Source organism: Pristiophorus japonicus, unplaced genomic scaffold (genome assembly GCF_044704955.1).
Source record: "Pristiophorus japonicus isolate sPriJap1 unplaced genomic scaffold, sPriJap1.hap1 HAP1_SCAFFOLD_1078, whole genome shotgun sequence".
Classification (NCBI taxonomy): Eukaryota; Metazoa; Chordata; class Chondrichthyes; family Pristiophoridae; genus Pristiophorus; species Pristiophorus japonicus.
The window spans coordinates 10,001-25,000 of record NW_027250732.1 but is presented as its reverse complement, the minus strand read 5'-3'; the positions used below and the strand labels follow the sequence as shown (position 1 = coordinate 25,000).

The window sequence follows — 15,000 nt, the reverse complement described above, 5'->3', positions numbered from 1 at the left end:
GGGGCCGCCCATTTAAAACTGAGATGAGGAGGAATTTCTTCTCTCAGAGGGTTGTAACTCTGTGGAATTCTCTGCCCCAGAGAGCTGTGGAGGCTGGGACATTGAATATATTTAAGGCGGAGATAGACAGATTTTTGGGCGATAAGGGAGTGAAGGGTTATGGGGAGCGGGCGGGGAAGTGGAGCTGAGTCCATGATCGGATCGGCCATGATCGTATTAAATGGCGGAGCAGGCTCGAGGGGCCGAATGGCCGGCTCCTGCTCCTATTTCTGATGTTCTTATGAGATAGAATCAGAGAGAGAGAGCGAGACAGGCCTCAGTGTGGACTGGGAGGCACAGGATGAATAGAGGGGTGTGTGCGGTGGCGTATTGGTTGATGACCCGGAGACGTGGGTTCAAAGGCCACACGGGTGGCTGGGGGAATTTAAACTCTGTTAATTAACGCTGGAATAAGAAGCTAGTATTAATAATGGTGCCCGTGAGATAACCGGATTGTCGGAAAAACTCTTCTGGTTCACTAATGTCCTATCGGGAAGGAAATCTGCTGCCCTTACCCGGTCTGGCCGATATACGTGACTCCAGACCCACAGCAATGTGGTTAACTCTCCGCCGCCCTCTGAAATGGCACAGCGAGCCAATCGGTTGCACCAATAACCCCCCCCACGGCAAAGCCAGCTCTGTGGGAGCACCTTCACCGCAAGGGATGGCAGCGGTTCAAGGCGATTGCTCACCAACACCTGCCCGCGGGCAGGGCGGGACGGGCAATCTAGTCCGGCCTTGCCAGCTTCACCCACAGCCCAGCAACCAATTAACAAAATAATGTCCCCCGCGCTTTGACAGGTCCAGGCCGGTTTTGGACGTCACAATCGCGATGGTCTTCGCCCCGAACAAAATCCTGTTGAAGGATGTGGATTGCCCGGAACGTTCCGTAGGTGGGCCGCGAATTCAGGCCGAGATCTGCTTCTCAGTCCGTCAACTGACAAAGAACCGGCTCGGTAAATCCGTCTGTTCTTAAACCCCCCCCGAACCCCTCGATTAGATTCCAGCCTGTAACTCACTCCCGGGTATCTGTTATTCTATATATAAACCACCAAACCCCTCGATTAGATCCCAGCCTGTAACTCACTCCCGGGTATCTGTTATTCTATATATAAACCCACCCGAACCCCTCGATTAGATTCCAGCCTGTAACTCACTCCCGGGTATCTGTTATTCTATATATAAACCCCGAACCCCTCGATTAGATTCCAGCCTGTAACTCACTCCCGGGTATCTGTTATTCTATATATAAACCCCCCGAACCCTCGATTAGATTCCAGCCTGTAACTCACTCCCGGGTATCTGTTATTCTTTATATAAACCCCCCGAACCCCTTGATTAGATTCCAGCCTGTAACTCACTCCCGGGTATCTGTTATTCTATATATAAACCCCCGAACCCCTCGATTAGATTCCAGCCTGTAACTCACTCCCGGGTAACTGTTATTCTATATATAAACCCCCCGAACCCCTCGATTAGATTCCAGTCTGTAACTCACTCCCGGGTATCTGTTATTCTATATATAACCCCCCCGAACCTCTCGATTAGATTCCAGCCTGTAACTCACTCCCGGGTATCTGTTATTCTATATATAAACCCCCCGATCCCTCGATTAGATTCCAGCCTGTAACTCACTCCCGGGTAACTGTTATTCTATATATAAACCCCCCGAACCCCTCGATTAGATTCCAGCCTGTAACTCACTCCCGGGTATCTGTTATTCTATATATAAACCCCCCGAACCCTCGATTAGATTCCAGCCTGTAACTCACTCCCGGGTATCTGTTATTCTATATATAAACCCCCCGAACCCCTCGATTAGATTCCAGCCAGTAACTCACTCCCGGGTATCTGTTATTCTATATATAAACCCCCCGAACCCCTCGATTAGATTCCAGCCTGTAACTCACTCCCGGGTATCTGTTATTCTATATATAAACCCCTGAACCCCTCGATTAGATTCCAGCCTGTAACTCACTCCCGGGTATCTGTTATTCTATATATAAACCCCCAGAACCCCTCGATTAGATTCCAGCCTGTAACTCACTCCCGGGTATCTGTTATTCTATATATAAACCCCCCGAACCCCTCGATTAGATTCCAGCCTATAACTCATTCCCGGGTATCTGTTATTCTTTCTATAAACCCCCGAACCCCTCGATTAGATCCCAGCCTGTAACTCACTCCCGGGTATCTGTTATTCTATATATAAACCCCCCAGAACCCCCCGATTAGATTCCAGCCTGTAACTCACTCCCGGGTATCTGTTATTCCATATATAAACACCCCCGAACCCCTCGATTAGATTCCAGTCTGTAACTCACTCACAGGTATCTGTAATTCTATATATAAACCCCCCCCAAACCCCTCGATTAGATCCCAGCCTGTAACTCACTCCCGGGTATCTGTTATTCTATATATAAACCCACCCGAACCCCTCGATTAGATTCCAGCCTGTAACTCACTCCCGGGTATCTGTTATTCTATATATAAACCCCGAACCCCTCGATTAGATTCCAGCCTGTAACTCACTCCCGGGTATCTGTTATTCTATATATAAACCCCCCGAACCCTCGATTAGATTCCAGCCTGTAACTCACTCCCGGGTATCTGTTATTCTTTATATAAACCCCCCGAACCCCTTGATTAGATTCCAGCCTGTAACTCACTCCCGGGTATCTGTTATTCTATATATAAACCCCCGAACCCCTCGATTAGATTCCAGCCTGTAACTCACTCCCGGGTAACTGTTATTCTATATATAAACCCCCCGAACCCCTCGATTAGATTCCAGTCTGTAACTCACTCCCGGGTATCTGTTATTCTATATATAACCCCCCCGAACCTCTCGATTAGATTCCAGCCTGTAACTCACTCCCGGGTATCTGTTATTCTATATATAAACCCCCCGATCCCTCGATTAGATTCCAGCCTGTAACTCACTCCCGGGTAACTGTTATTCTATATATAAACCCCCCGAACCCCTCGATTAGATTCCAGCCTGTAACTCACTCCCGGGTATCTGTTATTCTATATATAAACCCCCCGAACCCTCGATTAGATTCCAGCCTGTAACTCACTCCCGGGTATCTGTTATTCTATATATAAACCCCCCGAACCCCTCGATTAGATTCCAGCCAGTAACTCACTCCCGGGTATCTGTTATTCTATATATAAACCCCCCGAACCCCTCGATTAGATTCCAGCCTGTAACTCACTCCCGGGTATCTGTTATTCTATATATAAACCCCTGAACCCCTCGATTAGATTCCAGCCTGTAACTCACTCCCGGGTATCTGTTATTCTATATATAAACCCCCAGAACCCCTCGATTAGATTCCAGCCTGTAACTCACTCCCGGGTATCTGTTATTCTATATATAAACCCCCCGAACCCCTCGATTAGATTCCAGCCTATAACTCATTCCCGGGTATCTGTTATTCTTTCTATAAACCCCCGAACCCCTCGATTAGATCCCAGCCTGTAACTCACTCCCGGGTATCTGTTATTCTATATATAAACCCCCCAGAACCCCCCGATTAGATTCCAGCCTGTAACTCACTCCCGGGTATCTGTTATTCCATATATAAACACCCCCGAACCCCTCGATTAGATTCCAGTCTGTAACTCACTCACAGGTATCTGTAATTCTATATATAAACCCCCCCCGAACCCCTCGATTAGATTCCAGCCCATAACTCACTCCCGGGTATCTGTTATTCTATATAAAACCCCCCGAACCCCTCGATTAGATTCCAGCCTGTAACTCACTCCCTGGTATCTGGTATTCTATACATAAACCCCCTGAACCCCTCGATTAGATTCCAGTCTGTAACTCACTCCCAGGTATCTATTATTCTATATATAAACCCCCGAACTCCTCGATTAGATTGCAGCCTGTAACTCACACCCGGGGTATCTGTTATTCTATATATAAATCTCCCGAACCTCTCGATTAGATCCCAGCCTGTAATTCACTCCAGGGCATCTGTTATTCTATATATAAACCCACCCGAACCCCTCGATTAGATTCCAGCCTGTAACTCACACCCGGGGTATCTGTTATTCTTTTTTTCAACCCCCCAGAACCCCTCGATTAGATTCCAGCCTGTAACTCACTCCCGGGTATCTGTTATTCCATATATAAACACCCCCGAACTCCTCGATTAGATTCCAGTCTGTAACTCACTCACAGGTATCTGTAATTCTATATATAAAAGCCCCCCGAACCCCTCGATTAGATTCCAGCACATAACTCACTCCCGGGTATCTGTTATTCTATATAAAACCCCCCGAACCCCTCGATTAGATTCCAGCCTGTAACTCACTCCCGGGTATCTGTTATTCTATACATAAACCCCCTGAACCCCTCGATTAGATTCCAGCCTGTAACTCACACCCGGGGTATCTGTTATTCTATATATAAATCCGCCGAACCTCTCGATTAGATCCCAGCATGTAACTCACTCCCGGGTATCTGTTATTCCATATATAAACACCCCCGAACCCCTCGATTAGATTCCAGTCTGTAACTCACTCACAGGTATCTGTAATTCTATATATAAACCCCCCCCCGAACCCCTCGATTAGATTCCAGCCCATAACTCACTCCCGGGTATCTGTTATTCTATATAAAACCCCCCGAACCCCTCGATTAGATTCCAGCCTGTAACTCACTCCCTGGTATCTGGTATTCTATACATAAACCCCCTGACCCCCTCGATTAGATTCCAGTCTGTAACTCACTCCCAGGTATCTATTATTCTATATATAAACCCCCGAACTCCTCGATTAGATTGCAGCCTGTAACTCACACCCGGGGTATCTGTTATTCTATATATAAATCCCCCGAACCTCTCGATTAGATCCCAGCATGTAATTCACTCCAGGGCATCTGTTATTCTATATATAAACCCCCCCGAACCCCTCGATTAGATTCCAGCCTGTAACTCACACCCGGGGTATCTGTTATTCTTTTTTTCAACCCCCCAGAACCCCTCGATTAGATTCCAGTCTGTAACTCACTCCCGGGTATCTGTTATTCTATATATAAACCCCCCGAATCCCTCGATTAGATCCCAGCCTATAACTCACTCCCGGGTATCCGTTATTCTATAAATAAACCCACCAAACCCCTCGATTAGATCCTAGCCTGTAACTCACTCCTGGGTATCTGTTATTCTATATATAAACCTCCCGAACCCCTCGATTAGATTCCAGCCTGTAACTCACTCCCGGGTATCTGTTATTCTATACATAAACCCCCTGAACCCCTCGATTAGATTCCAGCCTGTAACTCACTCCCGCGTATCTGTTATTCTATATATAAACCCCCCGAACACCTCGATTAGATCCCAGCACATAACTCACTCCCGGGTATCCGTTATTCTATAAATAAACCCAACAAACCCCTCGATTAGACCCTAGCCTGTAACTCACTCCCAGGTATCTATTATTCTATATATAAACCCCCGAACTCCTCGATTAGATTGCAGCCTGTAACTCACACCCGGGGTATCTGTTATTCTATATATAAATCCCCCGAACCTCTCGATTAGATCCCAGCATGTAATTCACTCCAGGGCATCTGTTATTCTATATATAAACCCCCCCGAACCCCTCGATTAGATTCCAGCCTGTAACTCACACCCGGGGTATCTGTTATTCTTTTTTTCAACACCCCAGAACCCCTCGATTAGATCCCAGTCTGTAACTCACTCCCGGGTATCTGTTATTCTATATATAAACCCCCCGAATCCCTCGATTAGATCCCAGCCTATAACTCACTCCCGGGTATCCGTTATTCTATAAATAAACCCACCAAACCCCTCGATTAGATCCTAGCCTGTATCTCACTCCTGGGTATCTGTTATTCTATATATAAACCTCCCGAACCCCTCGATTAGATTCCAGCCTGTAACTCACTCCCGGGTATCTGTTATTCTATACATAAACCCCCTGAACCCCTCGATTAGATTCCAGCCTGTAACTCACTCCCGCGTATCTGTTATTCTATATATAAACCCCCCGAACACCTCGATTAGATCCCAGCACATAACTCACTCCCGGGTATCCGTTATTCTATAAATAAACCCAACAAACCCCTCGATTAGACCCTAGCCTGTAACTCACTCCCGGGTATCTGTTATTCTATATATAAACCTCCCGAACCCCTCGATTAGATTCCAGCCTGTAACTCACTCCCGGATATCTGTTATTCTATATATAAACCCCCCGAACCCCTCGATTAGATTCCAGCCTGTAACTCACTCCCGGGTATCTGTTGTTCTATATATAAACCCCCGAACCCCTCGATTAGATTCCAGCCTGTAACTCACTCCTGGGTATCTGTTATTCTATACATAAACCCCCTGAACCCCTCGATTAGATTCCAGCCTGTAACTCACTCCCGCGAATCTGTTATTCTATATATAAACCCCCCGAACCCCTCGATTAGATCCCAGCATATAACTCACTCCCGGGTATCCGTTATTCTATATATAAACCCCCCAAACCCCTCGATTAGATCCTAGCCTGTAACTCACTCCCGGGTATCTGTTATTCTATATATAAACCCCCGAACCCCTCGATTAGATTCCAGCCTGTAACTCACTCCTGGGTATCTGTTATTCTATATATAAACCCCCGAACCCCTCGATTAGATTCCAGCCTGTAACTCACTCCCGGGTATCTGTTATTCTATATATAAACCCCCCCGAACACCTCGATTAGATCCCAGCCTGTAACTCACTCCCGGGTATCTATTATTCGATATATAAACCCCCCGAACCCCTCGATTAGATTCCAGCCTGTAACTCACTCCCGGGTATCTGTTATTCTATATATAAACCCCCCCGAACACCTCGATTAGATCCCAGCTGGTAAATCACTCCCAGGTATCCATTATTCTACATATAAACCCCCAGAACCCCTCGATGAGATTCCAGCCTGTAACTCATTTCCGGGTATCTGTTATTCTATATATAAACCCCCCGAACCCCTCGATTAGATTCCAGCCTGTAATTCATTCCCAGGTATCTGTTATTCTTTCTATCAACCCCCCGAACCCTTCGATTAGATTCCAGCCTGTAACTCACTCCCGGGTATCTGGTATTCTATATATAAACCCCCCAGAACCCCCCGATTAGATTCCAGCCTGTAACTCACTCCCGGGTATCTGTTATTCCATATATAAACACCCCCGAACCCCTCGATTAGATTCCAGTCTGTAACTCACTCACAGGTATCTGTAATTCTATATATAAACCCCCCCCGAACCCCTCGATTAGATTCCAGCCCATAACTCACTCCCGGGTATCTGTTATTCTATATAAAACCCCCCGAACCCCTCGATTAGATTCCAGCCTGTAACTCACTCCCTGGTATCTGTTATTCTATATATAAACCCCCTGAACCCCTCGATTAGATTCCAGTCTGTAACTCACTCCCAGGTATCTATTATTCTATATATAAACCCCCCCCGAACCCCTCGATTAGATTCCAGCCTGTAACTCACTCCCGGGTATCTGTTATTCTATATATAAACCCCCCGAACTCCTCGATTAGATTGCAGCCTGTAACTCACACCCGGGGTATCTGTTATTCTATATATAAATCCCCCGAACCTCTCGATTAGATCCCAGCCTGTAATTCACTCCAGGGCATCTGTTATTCTATATATAAACCCACCCGAACCCCTCGATTAGATTCCAGCCCATAACTCACTCCCGGGTATCTGTTATTCTATATATAAACCCCCCCGAACACCTCGATTAGATCCCAGCTGGTAAATCACTCCCAGGTATCCATTATTCTACATATAAACCCCCAGAACCCCTCGATGAGATTCCAGCCTGTAACTCATTTCCGGGTATCTGTTATTCTATATATAAACCCCCCGAACCCCTCGATTAGATTCCAGCCTGTAATTCATTCCCAGGTATCTGTTATTCTTTCTATCAACCCCCCGAACCCTTCGATTAGATTCCAGCCTGTAACTCACTCCCTGGTATCTGGTATTCTATACATAAACCCCCTGAACCCCTCAATTAGATTCCAGTCTGTAACTCACTCCCAGGTATCTATTATTCTATATATAAACCCCCGAACTCCTCGATTAGATTGCAGCCTGTAACTCACACCCGGGGTATCTGTTATTCTATATATAAACCCCCCAGAACCCCTCGATTAGATTCCAGCCTGTAACTCACTCCCGGGTATCTGTTATTCTATATATAAACCCCCTGAACCCCTCGATTAGATTCCAGTCTGTAACTCACTCCCAGGTATCTATTATTCTATATATAAACCCCCCCCCGAACCCCTCGATTAGATTCCAGTCTGTAACTCACTCACAGGTATCTGTAATTCTATATATAAAAGCCCCCCGAACCCCTCGATTGGATTCCAGCACATAACTCACTCCCGGGTATCTGTTATTCGATATAAAACCCCTCGAACCCCTCGATTAGATTCCAGCCTGTAACTCACTCCCGGGTATCTGTTATTCTATACATAAACCCCCTGAATCCCTCGATTACATTCCAGCCTGTAACTCACTCCCGGGTATCTATTATTCTATATATAAACCCCCCGAATCCCTCGATTAGATTCCAGCCTGTAACTCACACCCGGGGTATCTGTTATTCTATTTATAAATCTCCCGAACCTCTCGATTAGATTCCAGCCTGTAACTCACTCCCGGGTATCTGTTATTCTATATATAAACCCCCGAACCCCTCGATTAGATTCCAGCCTGTAACTCACTCCCAGGTATCTGTTATTCTATATATAAACCCCCGAACCTCTCGATTAGATCCCAGCATGTAATTCACTCCAGGGTATCTGTTATTCTATATATAAACCCCCCGAATCCCTCGATTAGATCCCAGCCTGTAACTCACTCCCGGGTATCTGTTATTCTATATATAACCCTCCCGAACCCCTCGATTAGATTCCAGCCTGTAACTCACTCCCGGGTATCTGTTATTCTATACATAAACCCCCTGAACCCCTCGATTAGATTCCAGCCTGTAACTCACTACCGCGAATCTGTTATTCTATATATAAACCCCCCGAACCCCTCGATTAGATCCCAGCATATAACTCACTCCCGGGTATCCGTTATTCTATATATAAACCCACCAAACCCCTCGATTAGATCCTAGCCTGTAACTCACTCCCGGGTATCTGTTATTCTATATATAAACCCCCGAACCCCTCGATTAGATTCCAGCCTGTAACTCACTCCCGGGTATCTGTTATTCTATATATAAACCCCCGAACCCCTCGATTAGTTTCCAGCTTGTAACTCACTCCCGGGTATCTGTTATTCGATATATAAACCCCCTGAACCCCTCGATTAGATTCCAGCCTGTAACTCACTCCCGGGTATCTGTTATTCTATATATAAACCGCCCCGAACCCCTCGATTAGATTCCAGCCTGTAATTCATTCCCAGGTATCTGTTATTCTGTATATAAACCCCCGAACCCCTCGATTAGATTCCAGCCTGTAACTCACTCCCGGGTATCTGTTATTCTATACATAAACCCCCTGAACCCCTCGATTAGATTCCAGCCTGTAACTCACTACCGCGAATCTGTTATTCTATATATAAACCCCCCGAACACCTCGATTAGATTCCAGCCTGTAACTCACTCGCGGGTATCTGTTATTCTATATATAAACCCCCCGAACCCCTCGATTAGATTCCAGCCTGTAACTCACTCCCGGGTATCTGTTATTCTATATATAAACCCCCGAACCCCTCGATTAGATTCCAGTCTGTAACTCACTCCTGGGTATCTGTTATTCTATAGATAAACCCCCCCGAACCTCTCGATTAGATTCCAGCCTGTAACTCACTCCCGGGTATCTGTTATTCTATATATAAACCCCCCGAATCCCTCGATTAGATTCCAGCCTGTAACTCACTCCCGGGTATCTGTTATTCTATATATAAACCACCCGAACACCTCGATTAGATCCCAGCCTGTAACTCACTCCCAGGTATCCGTTATTCTATATATAAACCCCCCCGAACCCCTCGATTAGATTCCAGCCTGTAATTCATTCCCAGGTATCTGTTATTCTGTATATAAACCCCCAAACCCCTCGATTAGATTCCAGCCTGTAACTCACTCCCGGGTATCTGTTATTCTATATATAAACCCCCCGAACACCTCGATTAGATTCCAGCCTGTAACTCACTCGCGGGTATCTGTTATTCTATATATAAACCCCCCGAACCCCTCGATTAGATTCCAGCCTGTAACTCACTCCCGGGTATCTGTTATTCTATATATAAACCCCCGAACCCCTCGATTAGATTCCAGTCTGTAACTCACTCCTGGGTATCTGTTATTCTATAGATAAACCCCCCCGAACCCCTCGATTAGATTCCAGCCTGTAACTCATTCCCGGGTATCTGTTATTCTATATATAAACCCCCTGAACGCCTCGATTAGATTAAAGCCAGTAACTCACTCCCGGGGTATCTGTTATTCTATATATAAACCCCCCGAACCTCTCGATTAGATTCCAGTCTGTAACTCACTCCCGGGTACCTGTTATTCTATATACAAACCCCCTGAACCCCTCGATTAGATCCCAGCCTGTAACTCACTCCCGGGTATCTGTTATTCTATATATAAACCCCCCGCACCTCTCGATTAGATTCCAGCCTATAACTCACTCCCGGGTATCTGTTATTCTATATATAAACCCCCCAAACCCCTCGATTAGATTCCAGTCTGTAACTCATTCCCGGCTATCTGTTATTCTATATATAAAGCCCCCGAACTCCTCGATTAGGTTCCAGCCTGTAACTCACTCCCGGGTATCTGTTATTCTATATATAAACCCCCCCCGAACCCCTCGATTAGATTCCAGTCTGTAACTCATTCCCGGCTATCTGTTATTCTATATATAAAGCCCCCGAACTCCTCGATTAGGTTCCAGCCTGTAACTCACTCCCGGGTATCTGTTATTCTATACATAAACCCCCCGAACCCCTCGATTAGATTCCAGCCTGTAACTCACTCCCGGGTATCTGTTATTCTATATATAAACCCCCGAACCCCTCGATTAGATTCCAGTCTGTAACTCACTCCTGGGTATCTGTTATTCTATAGATAAACCCCCCCGAACCCCTCGATTAGATTCCAGCCTGTAACTCATTCCCGGGTATCTGTTATTCTATATATAAACCCCCTGAACGCCTCGATTAGATTAAAGCCAGTAACTCACTCCCGGGGTATCTGTTATTCTATATATAAACCCCCCGAACCTCTCGATTAGATTCCAGTCTGTAACTCACTCCCGGGTACCTGTTATTCTATATACAAACCCCCTGAACCCCTCGATTAGATCCCAGCCTGTAACTCACTCCCGGGTATCTGTTATTCTATATATAAACCCCCCGCACCTCTCGATTAGATTCCAGCCTATAACTCACTCCCGGGTATCTGTTATTCTATATATAAACCCCCCAAACCCCTCGATTAGATTCCAGTCTGTAACTCATTCCCGGCTATCTGTTATTCTATATATAAAGCCCCCGAACTCCTCGATTAGGTTCCAGCCTGTAACTCACTCCCGGGTATCTGTTATTCTATATATAAACCCCCCCCGAACCCCTCGATTAGATTCCAGTCTGTAACTCATTCCCGGCTATCTGTTATTCTATATATAAAGCCCCCGAACTCCTCGATTAGGTTCCAGCCTGTAACTCACTCCCGGCTATCTGTTATTCTATATATAAACCCCCTGAACCCCTCGATTAGATTCCAGTCTGTAATTCACTCCCAGGTATCTGTTATTCTATATATAACCCCCCGAACCCTCGATTAGATCCCAGCCTGTAACTCACTCCCGGGTATCTGTTATTCTATATATAAAGCCCCCGAACTCCTTGATTAGATTCCAGCCAGTAACTCACTCCCGGGTATCTGTTATTCTATATATAAAAGCCCCCCGAACTCCTCGATTAGATTCCAGCCTGTAACTCACTCCCGGGTATCTGTTATTCTATATATAAAGCCCCCGAACTCCTTGATTAGATTCCAGCCAGTAACTCACTCCCGGGTATCTGTTATTCTATATATAAAAGCCCCCCGAACTCCTCGATTAGATTCCAGCCTGTAACTCACTCCCGGGTATCTGTTATTCTATATATAAAGCCCCCGAACTCCTTGATTAGATTCCAGCCAGTAACTCACTCCCGGGTATCTGTTATTCTATATATAAAAGCCCCCCGAACTCCTCGATTAGATTCCAGCCTGTAACTCACTCCCGGGTATCTGTTATTCTATATATAAACACCCCGAACCCCTCGATTAGATTCCAGCCAGTAACTCACTCCCGGATATCCGTTGTTGTATATCAGAGAAACATAGAAGAGAATCAGAACGATACAGCGCAGAAGGAGGCCATTCGGCCCATCGTTCCTGTGCCGGCTCTGTGAAAGACCAATCCAATTAGTCCCACTCCCCTCTGCTCTTTCCCCATAGTCCTGTATCTTTTTCCCCGTCAAGTATTGATCCAATTCCCCGTTTGAAGATTACTATTGAATCTGCTCCCACCGTCCGTTCAGACAGCTCACCCCGCGTTCCCGATCCCAACAACTCGCTGCCTAAAAAAGGTTTTCCTCATATAGTTTTTGTTTCTTTTGTCAATGACGTTAAATCTGAGTCTGCTGGTTACTAACCCTCCTGCCACTGGAACCAGTTACTCCTTATTTACTCGATCAAAACCCCTCATGATTTTGAACACCTCCATCAAATCTCCCCGTTAACCTTCTCTGCTCCAGCTTCTCCAGTCTCCCCATGTCACTGAAGTCCCTCATCCCTGGTACCGTTACATAGAAACATAGAAAATAGGTGCAGGAGCAGGCCATTCGGCCCTTCGAGCCTGCACCACCATTCAATATGATCATGGCTGATCATTCCCTCAGTACCCCCTTCTTACTTTCTTTCCATACCCCTTGATCCCTTTAGCCGTAAGGGCCACATCTAACTCCCTTTTGAATATATCCAACGAACTGGCCTCAACAACTCTCTGTGGTAGAGAATTCCACAGGTTCACCACTCTCTGGGTGAAGAAGTTTCTCCTCATCTCAGTCCTAAATGGCTTACCCCTTATCCTTAGACTGTGTCCCCTGGTTCTGGACTTCTCCAACATCGGGAACATTCTTCCTGCATCTAACCTGTCCAGTCCCGTCAGAATCTTATACGTTTCTATGAGATCACCTCTCATCCTTCTCAACTCCAGTGAATAAAGGCCCAGTCGATCCAGTCTCTCCTCACATGTCAGTCCTGTCATCCCGGGAATCAGTCTGGTGAACCTTCGCTGCACTCCCTCAATAGCAAGAACGTCCTTCCTCAGATTAGGAGACCAAAACTGTACACAATACTCCAGGTGTGGCCTCACCAAGACCCTGTACAACTGTAGCAACACCTCCCTGCTCCTATACTCAAATCCTCTCGCTAGGAAGGCCAATTTGACTTCTTCACCGCCTGCTGTACCTGCATGCCAACCTTCAGTGACTGATGAACCATGACACCCAGGTCTCGTTGCACCTCCCCCTTTTCCTAATCTGCCGCCACCCAGATAATATTCTGCCTTCGCCTTTTTGGCCCCCAAAGTGGATATAACCTCACATTTTGGCTCATTCACCATTCTGGGTCAATCTCCCTCTCACCCTTCTCTGCCCTGAGGAGAACAAGCCCCTCCAGTCTCCAGTATCCCCCCCCCCCCACGTCACTCAAGTCCCTCCTCCCCGGCACCATCCTGCTCAACGTCTGCTCAACGCCCAAAGGGGCCTTGCCCTCCCTCCCCGCGGGCGACGCCCGGAATCGGACGCAATGCTCACTCACTCCCGGCTCTGCCCTGTTGTGTTCCCTCAGCGGCCCCCTCGATGAACATCAGCTACGAATTGGAGCTGGACCTCGGCCGGAAGATTCAGCGGGCGGCGTTGGAGGGAGAGGAGTCGGGGTCCTTCATATTGAGTAGCAGCAACTGCCTGAAGCCCACAATAAAAGTACAGGTGAGAGCGGCGACACGTTAATACGAGGACGGCAAAATCTTATGTTGATGGTGGGAGCTCCTTTCAACGGAACGCCATCGCCACCGTCATCGGCGCTCCCTCGAACCAGGGTGACTTGCTTTGACGGGGGTCCACACATCTTTCCATGAAGGACCCGATGTTCCAGTCCTGAACTCTGGCTGAAGGGCCGAGCTCGGCCTTGGCCCAGTGGCAAGGGTTGAACCAGGGGCCGACTTTGCCGCACTGACCCAGCCCAGCACGCTTCACACACACACACCGCACAGTGTGAGCTGGGCCCTCGTGCTGGCCCCCAACCACCCCCCCCTCCCACCCTCCCTTGGGCCCTCGACTCTCCTGGGTCCCCCGTAGCCTCAATCGCCGCGTCTCCGCCTCCATCCCTCTCCACCCCGACCTGCCCACCCTCCAAAACGCCGACCGCGGTCCTGAGGGCGTCGCCCACCTCGAAATCGCGCGCGGCGGAGGTTGAAGCGATACGCTCCGGCTCGTTTATAGCCCGACCTGCGGAGCTGTTCTCTCGCAGGTCAGGGGGTGGGGGGGGGGGTGTGGGCGGGGGGGGGGGTGTAGCCATCTCTCAGTGGCCTACCATCGAACGTGTATTCCCCTCGCCTTAGTTAGCCCTCCGCAAATGCATGGCCTCACACGCCTCTGGATCGAATTCCATTTGCCCTTTTTCTGCCCGCCTGACCGGTCGGTCGACATCTTCCTGCAGTTGTGGTGCTTTCCTTCTCTCCGTCAACCAGTCGGCCAGTCACGGCACGTCAAGTGGCCGTCCAACCACCTCCGACAAGCGGTGAGGGTTTCTGCATCCACCACTCTTCCAGGCAGCGAGTTCCAGATCCCCACAACCCTCTGCGTAAAGAAGCCCCACCCCCCCCACCTCAAAACCTTCCACC

At 47.5% G+C, this 15,000-nt stretch overlaps 1 protein-coding gene across 1 annotated transcript in view; it reads left to right on the top strand.

Moving 5' to 3' along the window:
- Positions 1–15,000, top strand: part of LOC139241442 (integrin alpha-M-like) — a gene marked incomplete at its 3' end in the record, with an annotated part of 112,876 nt that overhangs the window by 88,253 nt on the left and 9,623 nt on the right. Inside the window, exons 13-14 of the mRNA XM_070870001.1 lie at positions 841–995; positions 13,947–14,086. Coding sequence (XP_070726102.1) covers positions 841–995; positions 13,947–14,086 — 295 coding nt within the window. The remainder of the gene's footprint in view (positions 1–840; positions 996–13,946; positions 14,087–15,000) is intronic.